We start from the raw sequence: 21919 nt of genomic DNA on the forward strand, positions 1-21919 counted from the left end.
AAGAAAAGAACTTTTAATAAATTATATGAAGGTTCTTACCAGATCCAAGGGTTGCAACTTAATTTCCCATTTTGACATGGTCCGCACCTAAGGAAATCTTTTTTCTTTGTCCTGCTGACGCCATGTTCATCCTGCTTAATTTCTTGGGTGACTTATGAGGAAATGAATTAGCTTCACCATTCTTTTTAGCATCCTGTATTGATCAAATTAATTTGAGCTAGTTAATTCATATCCTAGAGTTAAGTTTCATTTCCTTACACAATCTTGTGTCTACATATCCAACAAGTTAGACTACCAAATGCTGGACAAAAATTGTAACTTGTAAGTAATAAATAATAATACTCATAACATAGAACTAAACAAATTGGAAGAAAATAAAACTACCTCATCAAAGAACCCAATCTTTGGTGATGGCATTCGGAGACCTGAAGGTTTGAAATTTTTGGTCGATTTTGCAGGACCATTGGATGAATGGTTTGACATGGACAATGAAGGGGTGGACAAACCAGGATTTTCCAACACAATTTTGTCTCCTAGTAAGCACCTGAGAGGAGTCTTGGAGGTTGAACTAGAGGCTGCAAATCTACTTTTCCTGGAATCTGCTTTTCTTCTCGAGTTTGAGGAAGATTTCAACGACGAAGCACTACCAGATGGAGAACAAGAAGCTGATGAATCATTACTGGTAGTGACAGAAACTGAAGAAGATGATTCAAGGGATGTTGTAGAGCTAGTGGAACAACATGAGTTCCCCAATCCAGATTTCTTGGATACTAAATCTTTTCCTGTGACAGTCAATGCATTTTGATGTAAATTCCATTAGAATTGGAAGAAAGGAACTTTTAAATTATGTAATGGTTCTTACCAGATCCAAGGGTTGCAACTTTATTTCCCATCTTGACATGGTCCGCACCTAAGGAAATCTTTTTTCTTTGTCCTACTGACACCATGTTCTTTTTAGCATCCTGTATTGATCAAATAAATTTGACTCAGTTAATTCATATCCTAGAGTTAAAATTTCATTTCCTTACACAATCTTGTGTCTACATATCCAACATGTTAGACTACCAAATGTTGGACAAACTTGTGATTTGTAAGTAATAAATAATAATGCAGCCTTTCAATTTGAGCAATCGAGATGAACACTTATGCATACTAAATACTAAAAGGAACTATATAATCTCATTGTCTTCGATTTATACATGCCTAGACAAACTTGTAACTTGTAAGTTATAAATAATAATGCAGCCTTTCAATTTGAGCAATTGAGATACACTTATGCATACTAAATACTAAAAGGAACTATATAATCTCATTTTCTTCGATTTATACATGCCTGGACGATTTGTGGATGGACAACCTCCTTAACTCTTTTTGATCCTTGCATATAGACGCTTTGGCTTCTAGAAGTTGGTGTGGATTTCACCTGATATTTAGATATAAGAGAACTTAATTTCTCAATAAATGCTAGAACAATTACAATGAAAGACTACAATCAATAGCACATACCCTATTTCGAGAGACGTCATCAAGTTTCTTCAAGGCTGAAAAGATGCAACCATAGATATTGAGCATAGATTTGTGATAAACAGATGCATAAAAAGGGAGACCATATAACATTTTTTTACAAGACACTAAGGCTAGGTACCAACCTCCTAAACACAAGATATTATGCTTACTAAGCCTAAGAGTAAGAAAAGAATTTAGGACAAGTGAGGTTTCAATATTTCCTGCTGCAACAATAGCGGAAGGCTTGATTACCCATTAAATCTCTTTGGGATACCTTAAATGCAATCACATTGCAATTCGCATACAAAATGAACAGGCAAAAATTTATTCTTCCATTCACAATAAGATTTGTTCTGAATTTGCAATATACTTACAGTGGGTTTCCCGTTTGTGGGCTTCTCCAACTCCTGATTTGCAAACTGACTTGCAAATATTGGACATTATATTGGATTTCTCAATGGATGCTCTTATATCTTCAAACAAATCAACCTCAGTGCTTTGGTTGCTGTCCAAGGAGAAGTCATCACCATCTAATGTAGATTCTGAGTCTGCATATCTCCACGTACACAGATCTTCTTGAGTTACGGGTAATAGGTGAGCTTCAACCTTCTCAAATCCTTTATTTATAATAAACAACTCTTCTGGATCTAGAAGTCCTGATCACGCATGAAGCATTAATGACTTCGAATTTTAACTTGCTCTAACCATATGAAATGAGTTAACATTGGCAGAAGGCACCAAATATTTCAGATTTCTTGTAAAAGCATACCTGCACTGGTGAAAAAAGCAGTATCCCAATCTAAACTTTTGCGCAAGTTGCTTGCTCTTCCCAACTCAGTGGATTCATGAAATAAGACCTTTTGCTCCCTTTGCTCAAGTATTTCTATTGCATTTTCAGGTTCACGAGAATCTGTGGTCCCAAACAGCTTGAAACCTTCTTGCTCATCTATTTTCTCCAACACTACTGTGAAAATGAATTCAAGAATAAAATGTTTCAGGCTAAAATTGAAAATGGAAGAATGTATCAGTTCAAGTAACTGCAGAATTGTTCCTAATGTTGATGCAGAAACTAAGATCAGTTGGTGGTTTTTCATGCAGCCTAAGCAAATTAGAGTCCTTTAGATATTGATGTGTTAGTTATCAGGAATTAGGAGAGTCAAAGATGATGCAGAACTATGAAATATCTCACAAATAAAATGATATCAGAAATTCAGACTTACCATAAGGGAACTACTGTAAAATATTAAGGTTCTTAAAATTTTGCTCCCATCCCCGAAAGTAACTGAAGAATTAGAAACACAGGTCTATTCTAATGGATTGATTATTAGTCTTAACAATATGATAAACAATAAGACATGAAAATTAGAATTAGAATATAAACATGCCTACATGGAGCAGAGAAATATCATTCACGTACTATATAACCTACAATTAGATTATTACAGAGTATTTCTTCCAATATACTTGTGTTATCTCACATTAAGACATAAGTACAAAGTATTGTATTGGCGGAGATTAGGTGACTAGTTACAATTTATAAAGCATGGCTAGAGGGATACAAGAAAGAGTTATGACACAATATGGATACATCAATACAAATTTTGAAAAAAGTAGGATATGGATTATGTTAAAGGATACGGCCATAAATAAAAATATATATAAATTAAAAAGTAATTGTCATAAATCTTTTAGGATAAACTATTTTTCTTTATTTATCTATAATTAGGAAACACTCTAATTTTGGCGAAGCTGAGTCAGACTTTAGATTTCTAGAAAAAAGTTGAATAAAAATTGATTAATTTATTCAGATGGTGATAATTAATCAAATCATTTGAGAGTCACATAGTTATTTTATATACACAGTTACATAACCACCATAAAGTATGTAAGATCTCTACTTCCAGTCCCATGCTCCGCATATAACTCCACTATCATCAAGAGTTGCAATGCTTCCCTACGATGTATTCAAGCACATCAAGTATGTGTTGACTTTCTTGTCTACCAAATAGTCTTCATTTCAAACTACTAGAAGTCACGGCACGCAAAAAAATTCAAAGTGTAATATTGGTAGAGATTAAGTGACTAGTTGAATATATAAAGCATGGAATGGGATACATGATAGAGGTGTGACACAATATGGATACATCGATACAAATTCTGGAAAAGTAAGAAATGGATAAATTTAAAAAGTAATTTTGTGAAGGCTGTTTTTCAAACTACTAGGAGTCATAGCAAGCACAAAGTGTGCATAAATCATTGAAAGACAATAACAATTCTAAATATAAAATTTATGGTATAAATGAAATGTTACCAGAAATGATGCCGTAAATTACTTCAAAAGATCAGCAACCCAGTAAATTTTTAAAAAAAATGGACAAAAAGAAAAATAAAAAAGTAATTAACAAAATATTCAAAGTCCCTGTTAAATTTTATGTTTAGAATATCATCAATTTTTGTGTTTTTTTTTTTTCAGGGGATAATAATACCATCATCAAATTGAAGTTATTTAATCTCTTTGTAACACATTTGACATAGGAAATTAATAACAGTGAAAGAAATGAAAATTATAGGCAGATAGATCACTATATCTAGCTAAGCATATAGCGACAATGACTATGAAAAGCTTCATACACAACATCACACAAAAAAAATCAAAATAAATTTTATATATATACATACAATTTATGGTAGATGTACATGTACGCAAAAATGTTGAAAAATCTTTTAAGTGATGTCATTTAAACTAAGGTGGCGGTGATAGTATAAAATTATTGAGCAAATCCAAGGAGAAAATTGAATGTTCTTCTTCTCTATAATATTGGTTTGGAGGAATTGGAAAGTCTATCCCTCTTTGATAGAGCAAATATGTATATTCCTCGTATGGTACTTCTGCATACGTACTGACCAGGTACACAACACATACCCAAGCTTTTTCTTTTTAATTTTTGGCGTATCCAGACGTACCTAGTATATACCCAAGCCGCACCGTACCTCAGTTGAAATAATATTTTCTTCTATTGCAGAGATAAAACTCCTTTCACTAGACTTCTTTTTTATTTTTTGTTTTACACTTAGCATGATTTTAAAATTAAACTATATTGACATTTAACTTTGATTTATACCTTTACTTTTGACATTAAATGTTAATTGTAAGTTGAACCTTAACAAATTAAATCATTTAATTAATTTTTTCATTACTCTAAATTAAAAATGAATATTTTTTTACAAGCGTACCAAGCCTTACCCGTACCCTATTTTTTAAAAAGTTTACCGTATTGATGTAGTACCCGTATCGTACTAGTACTAGTATTCGTATTCGTACCCGTACCCGTGCTTCATAGGCAACAATGACTATGAAAAGCTTCATACACAACATCACACAAAAAAGTCAACATAACATTATATATACATACAATTTATCATAGATGTATATGTACGTAAAAATGAAGAAAAGTCTTTTAAGTTGTAAGATACAGATAACGCAACGGGTAAAAGGATTCAAACCATACCTTGCGTAAAAGAATTCGAAACGAAGAACCTTGTTGGTAAATCACATGCTTTACAACCATTAACTATGAACACCCAGCAATGGAGTGATACTACAGTATGAGTATCACCGACACTAGTCACAGTGCAAAGGCTGGATCGTTCTCTGATGGGAGAGAGTTAGAGAGAGAGTATAGGGAAAAAATGTTATGGGTAAAAAACCACATCACGTATCTGATGTTCTATATATTAAAACATATAATCAGATATATAACCATATATATCCATCTATCCATATCTCCTAAGGATAGGATGGATGTAGATAGATAGAGGGTTATCCTAAGATATAGGATAATCGGGAAATTAAATTCAAATTACATGGGTAATTTGAATGGGCCATGGGTCATGGGTGCCCAAATTCGGGTCCAATACCCGGCCCAATTTCCAACATCTCCCACTCGCACATGAGTTGGCATGATACTGCCACATCTCTATCTCAATCTCCCAAATATTGAACAATCCCATACTAGCCAATGAACCGTGCGACCGCTGAGAAACACTTGCATGTGGGAGCTCTATACTAGAAACTCAAAATGAGCCAGCATAGGGACATCAACCCAAAAAATAGAAATAGTGTCTCATATATCCCAGACCCATCTAATTACACCGGTCCAAAAACATCTCTAATTCCTTAAAAGAGCATGTTTGACCCTCTCAATTCTTGCAATATATTCACTCAATCCGCCTCATACAGAGCGATGTGAGTTGCCGGCAGTGAATGTACAACTATGATGTAATACTAGATGATCTTCCCCTTACCCTTATGCCATTTAGTTTAGGATTGACCACTTTCCCAATGATGCCCCTTAAGGCCGAATCATCCATGATCGCAAGCAACATACCAAGGTAGCAAAACATCAACCCCTTACCTTGTGACATAGTCAAATGTCACAAAAGGGTACATAAGTGAAAGTCATATCAATAATGACACGTAAGACTCACACGGTGAGGAAACAAGGATCCATTCTCTAACCTCATTACTCGGTCGCCAAGCACATGGAGTATGAATACATGCTACGGTGGAGTAACTCTTCCAAAAGAGTGACATCATACTCGATACACCGTACAAATCTTAGTCTAGTCTCTTTCTAGCGCCTAACCCGAATTCTCTATTTGCTCGCCTTCCAGGTGCCAAATGAGATCTCGCATCTAGTTAATCATAACAGGCACAACGTGGAAAGTGGGTACTAACATCCATGTTTGGTCCTTGACACAACCTCATCTTGGTTGTAACCAAGGCGACATATATAGTGGATAATTTAAGTCTTTCTTGGCTCCAAATAAAAATAAACCACTAGTCTCATCCTTACTCGCTCCCAAGCACCAAGGGTGATTGCTCGTGTGAGTGAGCCAATCTTGCCTGCTCACATCATCATCTGCTAATCGTTATGACACAAACCATAATAGTGTCAACATCCCATCATCTCACAACAAATAAGTGATCGATTTTAAAAAAAAAACATGACCACAGTCTGCGCAATTCTGGATTCCAAGCATAAACCTTATCAGCACCTCTTGCGATAAGCATGTACAACAGAATCCACCATGTGCGCCTCACATGAAGTGGTTCAAGATCACTACCTCTTGCGCAATTACCTCTCTAAAGATATTTTGTTGACCAATCTACGTTCATTCAAGATGTGCCCAACTAGCGCAATGAATCTTACAAATGGCAAATTTATACACTACCAGTAAAGCATCCTATCCACAGTCTAATGAGCAAGGTCAAGGTCTAAAACTACTCAGTTGACCATCTAAAGAGATAGCACTCATTATGCCGAATACGCCCACATAGCATACTTCAGGCTCCCACAAAAAAAAAAAATCAAGGAATATAGGTCATTTGTTTCTCCCAAAGACAATCCGAGGATTCACTCAATAGCTAAGGCTCTAGCTTTTACCGATAGGTAAGTCAATGGGTTTGCAATTTCGCATTTAGAATCATTCTAGGATATTCCTTATGCAAGTCATTAAAGACAAACCGAGAATTCTCCCAGAACAATCTCTAAGGATCTTACATCTGAGCATATAAATAACATCACCCATGTCCATCATGTCTAAAACAGAGGACTGCCAATCCTAGGTGGCGACAACCGTATAAATTCCTGACTCATAATGACTAAGTAAGGAAAAACTTCTTTTGGACCAATGATCATGCCTCAGTGGTCTTCATCGATCATCGTTTGCTTATCATGGCTCAATGAAATCTAAGAACCACTATTTGGGTAACTGTTTTAGACGTAAAAGATTTATTAGAACTAGCAATCCTTTTTGCGCTCCTAGCTTTTCACCATAAAAGCAGAAGGTAAATCCCTACAGATCTACTTATCCAATTCTCCAACAAGAAGTTGGGTCACAACGTCCACAAATCAAAATTCTGAACTCATGTCAATCATAGCCTAAGTCAAAGTAACCTTACTCCCCAGGAGAAAATCTTCTCATGGTCTACACCTTCCTCAATGGTGCGACTTTTCGGTATCTAGCGAGCCTTATGCCTCAAAAAATGACTATCCAAATCGCGCATAACTTTAGAACAGTTTCGCGTCATAGCGGAAAGTCAACCAAATTATAGAAATGGTTAATCCTCAAAGACTTTGTCTTAAACTGCGCAACATTGATCCACTTTTCTAAAAGTAGGAGACTAGAGAGCCTTTGGCATTATCCTAGGCTCTTTATCATCTTGTGGAGCAATCATGAATGTTTCCCTCTCAATCACCTACTGATGACGTGGAAAATTTTCATATTCTCTACCACGCAACTAAGAATGTAGAGTAATCTCCTCTAATGGAGTAATCCACTAGTAGGCACATTGCTCCCACTGTCCCTAGGATGTTGGAAATTTCTTTCCATTCTCAACTAGGCTGCATAAACCGCTATACTTAGAATTCTCTATTTTATAGAGTTCCAAAACTCTATTCACGTCACCTTTACTAAGAAAACTTTATGTGACTTAGTTACACTTCCACAAAGCTGCTTATCTATAAGCACATGACCTGGAGGGTTTACATGACTGCATACAATAATGCGCCACATGACCCTAAGTTTTTACAAGACAGCATACAATAATGCGCCCTAGATCTTTAGGTCTTAACTTCGCAACCTTAAGAGAAGTAAAATAAAGATAAGCTACTTGATGGTAACAAATCGCTCACAAATGGCTCTCTGCTAACCCATTACTTAAATGGAGTGTAAAATCTGATATGGAGGGTACTTAGTTAAGGATATAGGCAACAAACTAGTGCAATTCCCAATTGGGAAACATTTTGCGCCATCATCCACCTAACACAAACAATATTTAATTCCTTATCTCTACTACACCATTGTGTTGCTGAGTACTAGGAATAATCAATTTTCTAAGCATCCATCTCTCTTCACAGAGTTTTCAGAAAAAACTCAAATAGATACTCGCCACCTTGGTCAAAACTAAAAGCACAAAAGCTCTTATCTAATTGATCTCAACCTCATTTGTGCAATGTCAAAAATCATCTCAAAACTTTTGACTTATGGGAGATCAAATAGCCTTGACTAAGATGCGTATCGTAATCTATAAATGTGTCAAGATTGAGGCTAGCTATCATACCCTTACACATATCCAGTCACAAATATCATAGTGAACTAAATGTGCCAATACAAATGCCCTTCTGCAGCTTTCCTACTTACTTGTGCGCAACCATTGCGAACAAAGTTACACATTCACATGAGAGCAAGATGTCACAAGCGAGTGGGCCCGAGAGGGCCTACTCAAACCATCTATGTCATCTTCTCATTAATGTGATTGAGTATAATAAGCCACCAGTTCATGACCAATGTCATAAACTAATTCCAATCATTCTAATGCGTGAATTCTCGAAGGCAAGTTTTAAAGGTTTTAGGCCCAACTAGGTAATGACTCACGACAAATTCATGTTCACTAGATCATAAAAGGATGTTATGGAGATATCAAGTGCATCTAAGTCGCAAATTTAGCTAGCAAGTGCTAATCCCCTGCACTTTCAGGTCAATTTTATTCTCCATACACTTTACTGCATCTAGTTGAAAGATGACGATACTCCTTTTGCCATCTCTGTTTCTCGCTTCATAGTTACTTGCAATTAATTCTACTATCCACAAGAAGGAGAGAATAAGCTATCAATCTATGACAACTCCCGAAGTAACTTAAGCGCGAATTAGGCTAAAGAGTCTAATTCAACACAATGCTCTCACAAGCCATGCGTCAAATTCTTAACCTTGTCGGCCTGGACCTTTTCATTACTATGTTGCAACGTTTGCTAAGTGGTAAACGTTATTCAAAAGCGTTAGCCTAGCTAAGGAATCATACAAAGAAGCGCCTCATCATGTCTCACACTCAAGTGTGGAAACAGTAAGTGTCCAGACTTGGACAAGTTGGCAATGCTAATAGATTTTGCAGTCACTTGGTGCTAATCTTTTCACTTAGTGTTAATAGATTTTTGCTGCTACTAAGCGCTAATCTTTTAACTTCAAGTGATACTTTAATGTACACTATTATAGTGCGCGAAATTTTTGCTCCATCCACTCCCAACAGTTGGGTAGAGAGCAAAACATTGCTCATACTGGTTACTCGTCTTACACTTAATGACTAATTCATTTAAGCTCGCATTTCTTAGATGGTGTTACTCTTGAATGTTACTTTATCCAATGATGCAACATTAGTACAAGTTAAATTACAAAGTCAATCCGCGCAGCTCAATAGTCAAGATCATATACAGATCTATTGAGGGCTTACTAATTTCACAAATCCAAAACTCACCAATCAAAACTACGTAGCATGCCGCTAACCATAGCGCATGCATCAATTTTTATTGTGCCAAACAAGGCAACAAAACCACGGAGACTTTGAGTCATGTTTCCTTACTCTGGCTCAATTAAACTCTAACATAAAGTCTCCAAGACTTTTTGCTCATCTAAATAATAGGATTACATTGTTCACATTTGAACATCTCTACTAAGTTTAGGTCAACCAAATTAACTTCCATAAGCTAAGTCAATTTAGAGATAAATTCGCATTGGGATTAATTTGATTAGCATAATATAATTTTGTTGCAAAAATCTAAATTAAATAGTAACAATATTACACAAGTCGCAAGATCGAAAATCCGCTATGCTCGTAATCATCTCTTATGCCACATGTGACAATTATCCAAAAATTTAATTTAATTCATGCGCAAAATATTAGTTTTCAGGAGTAAATCTACAAAAATTTCTCTCAACCGAACAACCTCCCACTGACTATGGCATGTCTAAAGCATGATAAAATATTCTAATTCCATACAATAGCATCTTAATATAGATTCACAATCAACTCACGCTATGTTACATTTAATAATGGAATTTAAATAAAAAACAATTAATCATGTTATTCTAATCACAACATATTAGAAACTCTCTAGGCAAAAAATAACAATATGCTATGTTTAATATTCAGACTATGCCATAACAGAAAGTATATCAGTTCTGAAATTTTCTAGTATTTTCTGGAATTTCAAATAATTAATAAATACACATAAAATCATAAATAAATATTCCAGAATCTGGGAAAAAGAAAAAATCATACCAGTAAATAGTAAACCATTACAGTAGTCTACAGAAAAAATTTTAGCCCAGAAACTTAGTCATGCAACACCAGAAGCATTTTAAAACAGAAATAATGAATTATTATTTCAGGAAAAATATTTTTATTTTCATAAAATTTTGAAAATTTTACAGTAGATTAAAAATTTAATTCTGAGTCTAACAGTACCAACCACGCTTAAAACAAAACTATAACGAATTACTTATGACCATTTAAAGCAATTCTAGATTTTAAAATACAACAAACAACGCCTTACACCCAGCTGCCAAACCAAACAAGCCGGCGGTGAAAACAGCATAGCTCGGCTGGGCACGCGCGCATGGACAACGTGGCTGACACGCATGTGATGGAGCGTGGAAGCACGCCCGGCGCGTGATGGCATGTGGCCGCCGCTGACGGCGTCAGTTGGCGCATGAGGCACACGCGCTGCCTTCCGGTGTGTTTTCTGGTCCAATTTTGGTACTGCTAGACTCCATTTTCCAAAATAAAAACTATGGTGGTATCAAAAATGACATTTAACAAATACAAATAATGGAGTGTAGCACACCCTCTCTCTAATGAGAGTGGAAGTGCAGAAACTCTACACTTCATCTTCTTCCTTAAGCCACTAAAAACACAAAACACAAAACGAACCGAAATTAGAGTTTTTTTTTTCTCATCAACCGTAAGTCGGAATCAAGCCCATAATATACCATTTCAAAGGTATCAAAACAAGGATTCCAAATATATAATTTTCATAACATAAAAACAAAGCGTTTAAAACCAGCATGCAGTCAAAGTTTCGAAAAATTAAATATGAATCTCCATTTTTCTCAAAATCCGACCATTGGATTTTCATGAAACTTTGCAGATATATTCTACATGAAATATACCACAACATATGTAAATTTCAAGTTGATTGGGGACAGTTCAAAAAAATATTAATTTTTCATGCATATATCACGTGTGTATATATATATAATTATATACATATTTTAATGCACAAAAAACAAGCACGAAAATACCCATTTATGGCTCTGATACCAATGTAAGATACAGATAACGCAACAGGTAAAATGATTCAAACTATATCTTGTGTAAAAGAATCCAAAACAAAGAACCTTGTTGGTAAATCACGTGCTTGACAACCATTAACTATGAACAACCAGCAATGGAGTGATACTACAGTATGAGTATCACCCACACTAGTCACTGTGCAAAGGCTAGATCGTTCTCTGATGGGAGAGAGTTAGAGAGAGAGTATAGGGAAAAAAATGTTATAGATAAAAAACCACATCACGTATCTGATGTTCTATATATTAAAATATATAATCAAATATCTAACCATATATATCCATCTATCTATATCTCCTAAGGATAGGATTGATGTAGATAGATAGAGGATTATCCTAACAAATAGGATAATCAAGAAATCAAATTCAAATTACATGGGTAATTTGAATGGGCCATGGGTCATGCCACATAGGCGCCCAAATTCGGGTCCAATACCTGGCCCAATTTCCAACATAAGTGATGTCATTTAAACCAAGGTGGTGGTGATAGTATAAAATTACTGAGCAAATCCAAGGAGAGAATTGAATGTTCTTCTGCTCCATACTATTGGTTTGGAGGAATTGGAAAGTCTATTCCTCTTTGATAGAGCAAATATATATATATATATATATATATAATACACACAGAGACAATGTACTTTGCAACTCTATTTTTTCCACTGCAACAAGAAACTGAATGACAATCATTATTTAATCAAAGACCCAACCCACCTTGAGGCCTTCAAGCGAAAATGTCATCCTTCAAGTTGCAACACCAGTAGGAGCAAGAAAACACTTGATCTATAATAGCACTTGCACCACAGACATCCTCCAATTCATATAGGAAACCATATGATTTGAAAGAGAAAGTTGGCAAGTGAAAAGCAGTTTCGGGAGAAGTTGTCAGGATGTGAATTTGTGGGAAGTTGATTTTAATGTTTCTAAGTGGAAAGGAGTTTGTGAGAATTTTGATTATTGCCCCATAACTTGATAGAAGGAAAATAATACACAACTTCAGTACATGATCAACACCAAAATGAGCCCCCTTTATATATTAATATTGATAATATATTCATATAAGATATATTGAGGGTTCATTATGTCCACTCAAACTTGGACCAAATTTGACATGCTTTATTCTCAATGTTTCCCAATTCTTCTTACCTGGAAACTACTCTTGTATTTATCCTAACAATTACTCTAATGCTATGCAAGAAAAACTCAACTTTCAAAATAAGTTACATGATCTAGGCAATGCGGAACGTGATACGTGGATTTCATTTATTTGTAATTTTTTTTTAATTTATGTTTATTTTTTTATTATTAATAATTTAATTAAAACCTTAGTATATTTAGTTACTTATTTTATTAGAGATTAGGCTTCCAAATAATGTCATGATTTACTTTGTTATTTTTAATTAGGGTTTTCTACGTTGCCTATATATATGGCTCTATGTAATAGTTTTCGGTTAGCTTTGAGATAATAGTGTTGAGTTGTTAAAGGTTGTGGCCGTTTTTGTGAGATTAAGGTTTTGACCGTTGTATTCTTCTTTTCTCTTCTAGTTCTTCTCAAAACTTTTTGATCTTCTCTTTTAGATCAATTCTCCACATATTCTGATTTTAGGATCAATTGAATAGCCGATTTAGTACTTGATTGAAATAAAATAAAATAAATTTCAAATTATAGATACGTTTAAGAAGTATCAAATAGGTTTATGCTAGTATCCAAAAAGTATTGATACTCGATACAAATACAACTCTCATCTAGAAGTATCTATATTTCATAGGTTGCAATGAATGTCAAATCTGGAGGAGAGGGACTCCGAAATCCGAATCAAATTGGGTGGAAGAAGTTCGGGTGAATGCTGGAATCTTTCCCAAACCCTAGGATGTTTCGTTTTGAAGAACATATATATATATATATATATATATATATAAACAAGTAGATACTAATATACTATCTAATCAAAGTTTGATTCTTTGATTTTGCCATTAATACCCACAAGCAACTTAACCCTTCAAGTACAATTTAAAGTCTTTCCCTTACATCACACAGCTAAATGACAAAACTCCAATACAGATTTTTTCAAAAATAAATAATAATAAAAATTAAATAATCCAATCGAGATAAAGAAAAGCAGTTCCTTTCATACAAGAACATGTCACAATTCACAAAATCAAGCTTCATCAAGATTTTCACAATTAACAAACATCAAAATAAATCCTCAAACCCTAAACTTCGTTTAGTTTCGGAATGAATTGGAAATTTGAAACTTGTATAACAATTGTATATAACCGAGATAAACAAACACAAACATAGATATTGATGTAACTACATATAAGAAGGAAGATAAAGGAGAACCTAAAAGTCGAAAGTCTTGGAAGCTATCACAAATAAGCAGCAACAAGAAAATAATTTTCTAAAGAAATATCGAAATATTTTAAAAACAAACCAAACAAGACCATAATATTTTTAAATATTTTTAGAATTTATTCTAAAAGCACATATTAACTAGACTCTTGTAATAAATAAATGATAAAGAGTGATGTTAGGGATCCCAAATAATCTACTAAATTTTCTGCCAAATCTCTCACTTGTGTGAGTTTGTGTGGGTCGAAGTTTGGTAGATTATTTGGGGTTCGTAATATTTTCCAATAATAAATATAATTTTAAAATATACTACAAAACAAAAAGGAGAATTTACCCATAAATCCTATATGGGGGAGCTTTGATCCATTTAGTCCTAAGAGTTTTCTTATGGACGGATAGGTCCTAGTTTTTTTTTGAAAAGGCGTATCTCTTGAATAGAATACCCTTTTTAATGATTCATTTTGGGAACAAATTCCTGGGTGTGTGAGATTTGGTGGGTAAGACGTGATTGATATTATTCTGTGTGTGAGATTTGATGGAGTGTATCACGGTGGATGTGGATTTTGGCATTTCGGGGAGTGAACAGAGTCTTTTTTACTAGTGTGTTTTTCTAGAGACGGTGGTGTTGCATTTGCTCGGGTCTAGTAGAATGACACAAGGTATGTACATTTTCGTCGATTGTTCTTTATGCACAGGGGTGTGATGTGATTTTTTAGTTGGATAGGGGGGTGGGTATTGTTATTGGTTGGGGGTCATTTTTCATGTTTGTCGTGTGTTGTGTTAATGGTGGGTGTTTATGTGTAATGTGGGTTTGTTTGGTGGTTGATCAATGTGGTTTTCTACACGGGTTGGCAATTTTTTTCGCATTCGGTGGTCTCGATGTGTCTATGTTGGTTTACTGATGCACGTTAGCATGTTTGGTCATCATGGTGGTTTTGTTTCAATCTGGGTTTCATTTTTTTTTTTTTCAATCAAGAAGTTAACTGTAATGGTGTCTAATTCAAAAAAATTATACATCACCATAATGTGTAATGTATGGAATGTGTGATGGCCATGTGTTTGTTATGCGCAGGTATGGATGCTGGGATTTTGTCGTTATGCTGCTATTCGGTTGCATTATGCATCGACGTTCGAGAGAATCGTTGATGTTATTTGTGGGAAGTTTGATGGGTTGGTGCCGGGTCCGGTATACATGTTGTTCGACATACCTGGTTACAATAAGTTCAAGGTGGATCGACGTTTGAATTCATCATTTCCTTATAACGACTGTATACTAATGTGTAATACACATATGTTTGTATCATGTTGACAATGAGTTGAATAACATATTCTTTGTCATGTGCATTGCAGTGTACTTAGGTTATGCCTGTACAGGACTCGCTCACCAAACGTGCAAAACATTGTTCCATTCATGGACTCAATAATTGTTATCACTCTCCATAAACGCACTTCCAATGTAAACGTGTATGCCTTAACGATTCCTTACATACGGAAACAATTAATACAATCTCACAAGCTTATGGAAGACCCAATAATACATTTTCAAAGAAGTGTGACGGAACACATAATAACCAATACAACATTTCCCATCACAGACCTAAACAACTATCGTAAATTTACGAATCACATACAAACAACACCTACAACAACACATCAGCCACCCATTCCGACCCATACTGGTTTAAAAATAAGAACACATTAAAACGATAAAAAACACTAGAAAACCTTGACAGAACAATGTCCATACACATTGACAATATAATCACTACTCCTTATTTTCATATCGTTCAACGACATAGTTGAGTACGGTGTCAATGCCGTGTTATATAAGCAGATCCAACACATCTACAGTTCCACAACACAGGACACTATACCTAGGTTGGCCAACATATAATGCCAAACCACATAGACATTAGGATCACATAACCAGGACCACATTTTGGTTATATGGTTTAATGTGTATGTGGAATTCTCATATATCACCCATTAACATCACAATCCAATTGCAAAATGTGCCACCTGGATAATACCCCAACCTAAAAGTGAAAGAGAAACACAGAATGGTTGATCCTACCAAAAAAAAAAACACACATCAACACAAGATTGAATACCAGATGACGTTGCCAAACAATCTAAACCCAACAAAATTCAAAAATCTAACAGTGGTGGACCAAATACCAAGCACATACCACAAAAAAGGCATACGACATAAGTATTAAACCCCAACGTTGCAACCCCTAACTCTACGCTAGCAAACCCTATCAATAGGCCTCCCATTCCCAACTCCTCAAATAAACATCACTAACTTGGTCGTGGCGTTGTCATCTCCGCAACACCCATTCAACGATACAAATTCAACGTCTGCTGGCTCTAACACCCAATCCCTCGTTCACACAATGTAGGGTTTCTGTATCCTAATGTGCCTCAATCTCACGACTTCTCGAAGTTGCAACGAAGAACATATTGGAACCCAATGTCATATTAACTACGCAACAATTCAACATTGGGAATACAGAAACTTTCCTACCCTGATAGTGTGAGATTCGATTGCAAAGGAGGGAAAACACAAAAAATCTATAGTGAGCTTGGTGTAAATGTGTAATTTCAGCCTATTGCAAAATCCCACATTCACCCTTTGTTTTCCACACACGCGTGTTCTGCCCCCATCCCTTAAAGTAATTTCACTTATAACGGGACTTTTGGGTCCATAAGAAAAACCTAGGGACTAATCAGTTCACAAAATCTAAATTTAGCATTTATTGGTACTTCACCCAAACAAAAATGACGAAATAATATAACAAGGTGAGATGATATCATTGTAAATGATAAAAATTAAAAATAAATAAATAGGATGAATCATCTTATTTTGAGCTCACATCAAAATATTGGACAATTCAATTCTTTCCAAAATAAATAATTAGAAACATAAAAATTGAATATAAAATTAAACAGAACCCTTTTACATGAGATAAATCTCACTTTTTATTAATCCTACATCAATTCAGCCATATATTTTTGTGCAGGTAGAATAATTATTGTTTACAAAGGTCAGTGACAATCTTAACTAATAAAAAAATATGTATAATTATTAGGGTTTAAATTAGTAAAATGGTAAATAATGGTTTTAGGTTATACTAACCAGAAATAACGGCGGTGCAGTAAACAAGGACGAAGATCATGCCGCCGAAGGCCCATGCGATGCCGAGGATGCCGACACCGCCACACTGGTCACGGTTCTTGATGGGGTCAATCTGGCTCTTGTAATCGATGACGGTGAGGACGGTGATGTAGAGGAAGAGAAGTGTGGCTATGAACTCTGCAATGATAGCTCTGTAGAACGACCATTTTGTCAGCTCCACCACGTCCACTAGCGGAGCTGGAGGCGGGTCGTGGTAGTCCTTGGCTGAGAACTCCTGCTCTGTTACTACTGTTTCCTCAACTTCCTTTGCCATTCTAACAAAAGACCCTGTGTGCGTACAGAGAGAGAGAGAGAGTGAGTTAATGTAGGATGTGGAAGGTGAGGAAGAGAGGGGTAGGTATTTGTGGAGAGAGAGAGAGAGAGAGATTGCGGGGAGAGAGAATTTTGGACTCTGTTTGGAATGGTTTTAAAACTATGATTCCATTTCTTTATTTGTGTTGAATGGTTGTTTATAGTTTCCAAAGTTAATTTTACACTCAGTTTTGAAAGCTTTATCAAAGGCGGGAAAATTTAGATTAATTGGTCGGTTCAGCCAGTTGATCAAATAATATAAATTTTTATTTATTTATTTATTTATTGCAACTCTTACTTTCAACTCATAGTTAGAAAGTTTTACCAAACGCAACCTTGAATTTCAAGAGAGAATGAAGGTTGATTAATGAATTTAATTAAGGTATTAGTTATGAAAATTTTGACAAGAAAAATAGATTCGAGAGAGAGAATTTTGAATTTCAAGAGAATGGAAGTTGATTAATGAATTTAATTAAGGAATGAGTTGTGAAAATTTTGGAAAGAAAAATAGATTGCAGAGAGGGAATTTTGAATTTTAAGAGAATGAAAGTTGATTAATGAATTTAATTAAGGAATGAGTTATGAAAATTTTGGAAACGACTGATCTGACTAGAAAAATAGATACACCATCTCTAATCATTTACTAAATTTTTTATTTGACTTTAAATGAGTTAAAATTTTGTTTTGATATGAGTTATTCCAATCTTTCATTAAATTTCATCAAAAGTTTTTAAAAAATAACTTGTTCATCTTAAATTTTATTATTCTCTCCATCCCACTCAAAATATAAGTCTTTTCTTAAAAATTAAGGACTAAAATAATATAAATTTCTTATTTTGTTCTCTGTTTTTAAAAAAATTTATTAACAACACAAAAAAGTATAATTATGATAATTGATATTTCCTACAAAATATACTGTACTATCAAAGGATAATTTTGAAAATTAATTTTTTTAAATGTAATAATTGTATTACTAAAAAAAATTAAATTCTCCAAAATAGACTATTATTTTGGGACGGAATCAAATTTAAAAGAAAAAAGCTTATTGAAATTTTAGTGAAAGATTTGGTTCATCCTTAATTTGACAAAAAACTAGGTTGCGTTTGGAGAAGTTCCCCAAACACATTTCCACCCATTGATTTCAGTGTAGTATTTGTTTTGAATTTTCAAATTATAATTTTACACCCACTTTTGAAAACTCTTTTCTAGGCTGGAAAATTTGGCTAACCCGGACGTCCGGCTGGTTGATCGAAACAGTGTTCGATTTTTTTTTTTTGTTTACACCTGTTATTTTTATATTTTAAATCAAAAATATTTCCAAAATTTTTTTAAAATTTTTTATAAGTCTTGAATAGGATTTTTGGTTATGTGTTTTTTAATGATTTTTTTATTGTTTATTTATTTTATCTTTTATGACCTTTTTCAAATTTTTTCTAAAAAAATTAAATATTTACATTCTATCTGACTAGACAAATATAAAAAATTAAATATATATATATATATATATAATTTACCCCACCATTTGATACCACTACAAAATTGAGTGAAGAAGATGAAGAAACTTCAAACCCCTTTCCAAGTATTTATTTTTGTGAAATTTCATTTATGAAATTGTTTGAAATTTGCTTGAAATTAGTTGCGATTCCTTTTGCTTTGTTTGAGATTGCTTGAAATTTCTCTAAAATTGTTTGATTATTGTCTTTGTAGTGATTATTGTTGTTGTTTTCTAAATTTGTTATATATATATATATGTTCTGTTCGGAGGGGGGGGGGGATTTTGCCTTTATCTCCATCTCCAAAAATCTAGAAAATAGTATTTTTTATTATTATTGTATTGCTGCTGGATTTTTCCCAATGTGTTTGTTTGTTCCATAGAAATTTTGGAGCCAAATTCTATTTGCTTGGATGATGATTGCCAAACGTGTTGCCAAATTTGACAGAGAAAATGGCAATTGTCAAATTTAACAAGGGTTATAGCAGTCCACTGGGGTAAGATTTTTGGAGACTATTGCTAAATTTTGGCAATGGCAGTTCCAATAGCTTGCCATTGGAGATGCTCTAATGTGTGAGAAAAAAAAAACAAATTCTTTTAATATCTAACAACCTTCTGCTCTATGATTAATTAGAACATCGACATCAGTTTTAACAAATTTTGAGCCAAATTCTAATTTAAAAAAACTAATTTCTTATTTTAATTAATTACTGTTTTAACTGTATCATTCATTAGACTCTCTATTCTAATTCTATTTTATCATTCATTCCCTCAATGAAAAATACTCAAAAAATTCAAAATAGTGGAGATAAAGTTTATCCCCCCCCCTCCCCCCCCCAAAAAAAAGAAGATAAACTATTCAATTGCCAGTAAATTAGATTTTTGAGTCAAATGGAGCATTGTTTCATGATTTGCTAACTATATTTAATTAAAAATTTTAATTTATAGAGACTAGTGTGAAAACTCTAACAAAATACAGTGTCATGAGTTTATATATGTTGGTGGTTGGCAGTGTAACGAGTTTATATATGTTGGTGGTTGGCACGCATGATATTAATGGGTAATCCCCAACAGTAGCTTTCTACGGCTATTTTAAAAGGAGGGTTAAAAATTATTTTTTAACTTTTAATTCATTTTAGGTCATATTATTTTTAATATTTTTTACACGTTTTTTTTGAAAAAAAAAATTAAAAAGTTAACTTTTAACTATGAGTAATGCTAGAGATCCTAAAAATTATACCAAAGTTTCTACCAAATGTCTCACATGGGTTGGGAACCCATACAATGTGTGTCCCATGTGGATCCCACACCCATGTGAGACATTTGATAGAATTTTTGGTAGAATTTTTGAGGTGTCTACCATTTTTATTTAACTATATTTCCAAAACAACCCTAATGGAGCCTTCACATTTGAGAAGTTGGCTATTTTAATAGGTTATTTTAAATATTGACTATTTTAATAGGTTAAAATAGTTATGTTTGAGGAGAGGGTGAGATTTTTTTATAGCTGAATATGATGTTTGTGAGAGAAAAAATAAAATAATTATGAATTTGATATGACATTTTGTGTTATTAGTTATTTTAGCATATTTTATCTTTTAATTCTATTTTAGCCCAAAAAACCAAAAATCCTTTTCAAAATTTATTTAGAATTATTAAACTTGTGGTTTGAATTTATTCTATGTATAATCTCATATTAAATGAATTCAATCTTAATCACACAATCTTGTTACGTCGATAGAAATTTGAGATTATTTTTTTGGGTAAACAGAATTACTGACCCATAATTCGTACCCACTAAAATGATTTTTTTTTGTGTTGGGATTATTTGTGACACAATCTTTAAGTGTTGTAAAAAAAATTATTATTACTAACGAAATTGACAATATTCTTTTCTTTTATTTTTTAGCCTAAACCCAATTTATATGGGACTTTTATTCAGATTTTAAATTCTTTAAATAATATGTATTATTCTTGAAAGGGTGTATCATATGCTTCAATTATAATCTTTTATGATTTTTAATTATGATCTATTGTAGCGTTGATTATGACTTGATATGTTTCATTGTATTTTTTAGTTATGACCTAATTATCATCTATTGTAGTTGTTATTTTTGTTATGACTAAATTTTTTTGATTGTATCTTAAGTGACATTTGATTATTATATTATGATCTCTTTGATTATGACTGCCGGTGGTTTAATTTAGATTTTCTTAGGCTTTCATTTAAAATTTAAAAATATTTTACTTAGTGTACTATTCAGATTAAATTTCTGAATATTACCCTATTATCAAATAGCCTATACTTTTATCTTTTCATAAAAGTTTGGAATTCATTGACCAAATACGGATTTTGTAATATGATATAATAAATATATTTTCTTTATTTTAAATAATAAATATCAAACTGTTGAAAAAAATATATGCAAATTGTCTGGGATATATAATTATGAGTTCCCAGTTTTTTTTTTTTTTCTGCTGTCTCATTACATTTTTAATTATTGAATCATATCTTAAGATTTTCGTGTCTCGAGAATTTCCATGACCAAATTTAAGATGAACTAAAGTATAGTTCATTCTCATTTAGAAAAAAGTTAAAGGCCAAACTTCAAGTAAGGTTTACCTAACTATAGTTAATTATACATCCCCAAATTAAGGCTAAATGAGCTGTGACCAATTTGCTGCCCCAACCATTAGGTCCACTCTACTATTTCTATACTTATACGCACTTAAGCTAATCAATAGATTTAATTCAATACCCACTTATTGAGAAATTATTTTAAAACATATGGTATGAGAATCAATTATGTGTAATGCAACATTCACTACTTTGTTTGATATATTTGATTTCTGATTCCATATCTAGTTCTTTTTACTTACCCATCAATTCAAA

The 21919-nt window shown here is 33.5% G+C and overlaps 1 protein-coding gene across 1 annotated transcript; it reads right to left on the reverse strand.

The window, feature by feature from the left end:
* Positions 1-39: 39 nt before the first annotated feature.
* On the reverse strand, positions 40-17667 carry LOC145822424 (uncharacterized). The gene is made up of 8 exons (XM_082919407.1): positions 17184-17667; positions 2276-2470; positions 1881-2162; positions 1507-1541; positions 1334-1423; positions 863-962; positions 385-782; positions 40-193 (listed from the first exon to the last, which is right to left on the reverse strand). Exons 1-8 carry the CDS (start codon positions 17494-17496, stop codon positions 59-61), a joined length of 1548 nt encoding a protein of 515 aa, XP_082775533.1. The 5' UTR covers positions 17497-17667; the 3' UTR covers positions 40-58.
* Between the last annotated feature and the right edge of the window lie 4252 nt (positions 17668-21919).

This window comes from Camellia sinensis, chromosome 3 (assembly GCF_055761805.1).
Source record: "Camellia sinensis isolate YWXY chromosome 3, ASM5576180v1, whole genome shotgun sequence".
NCBI lineage: Eukaryota > Viridiplantae > Streptophyta > Magnoliopsida > Ericales > Theaceae > Camellia > Camellia sinensis.

Excerpts from the sequence above, each read along its gene's own strand:
- LOC145822424 (XM_082919407.1), bottom strand. The coding sequence starts at position 17,496 with ATGGCAAAGGAAGTTGAGGAAACAGTAGTAACAGAGCAGGAGTTCTCA. Across the intron at positions 963-1,333 it reads TCCATCCACAAATCGTCCAG|GATGCTAAAAAGAACATGGT; the intron begins GCATGTATAAAT and ends TGATCAATACAG. Across the intron at positions 194-384 it reads AGATTGGGTTCTTTGATGAG|GATGCTAAAAAGAATGGTGA; the intron begins GTAGTTTTATTT and ends TGATCAATACAG.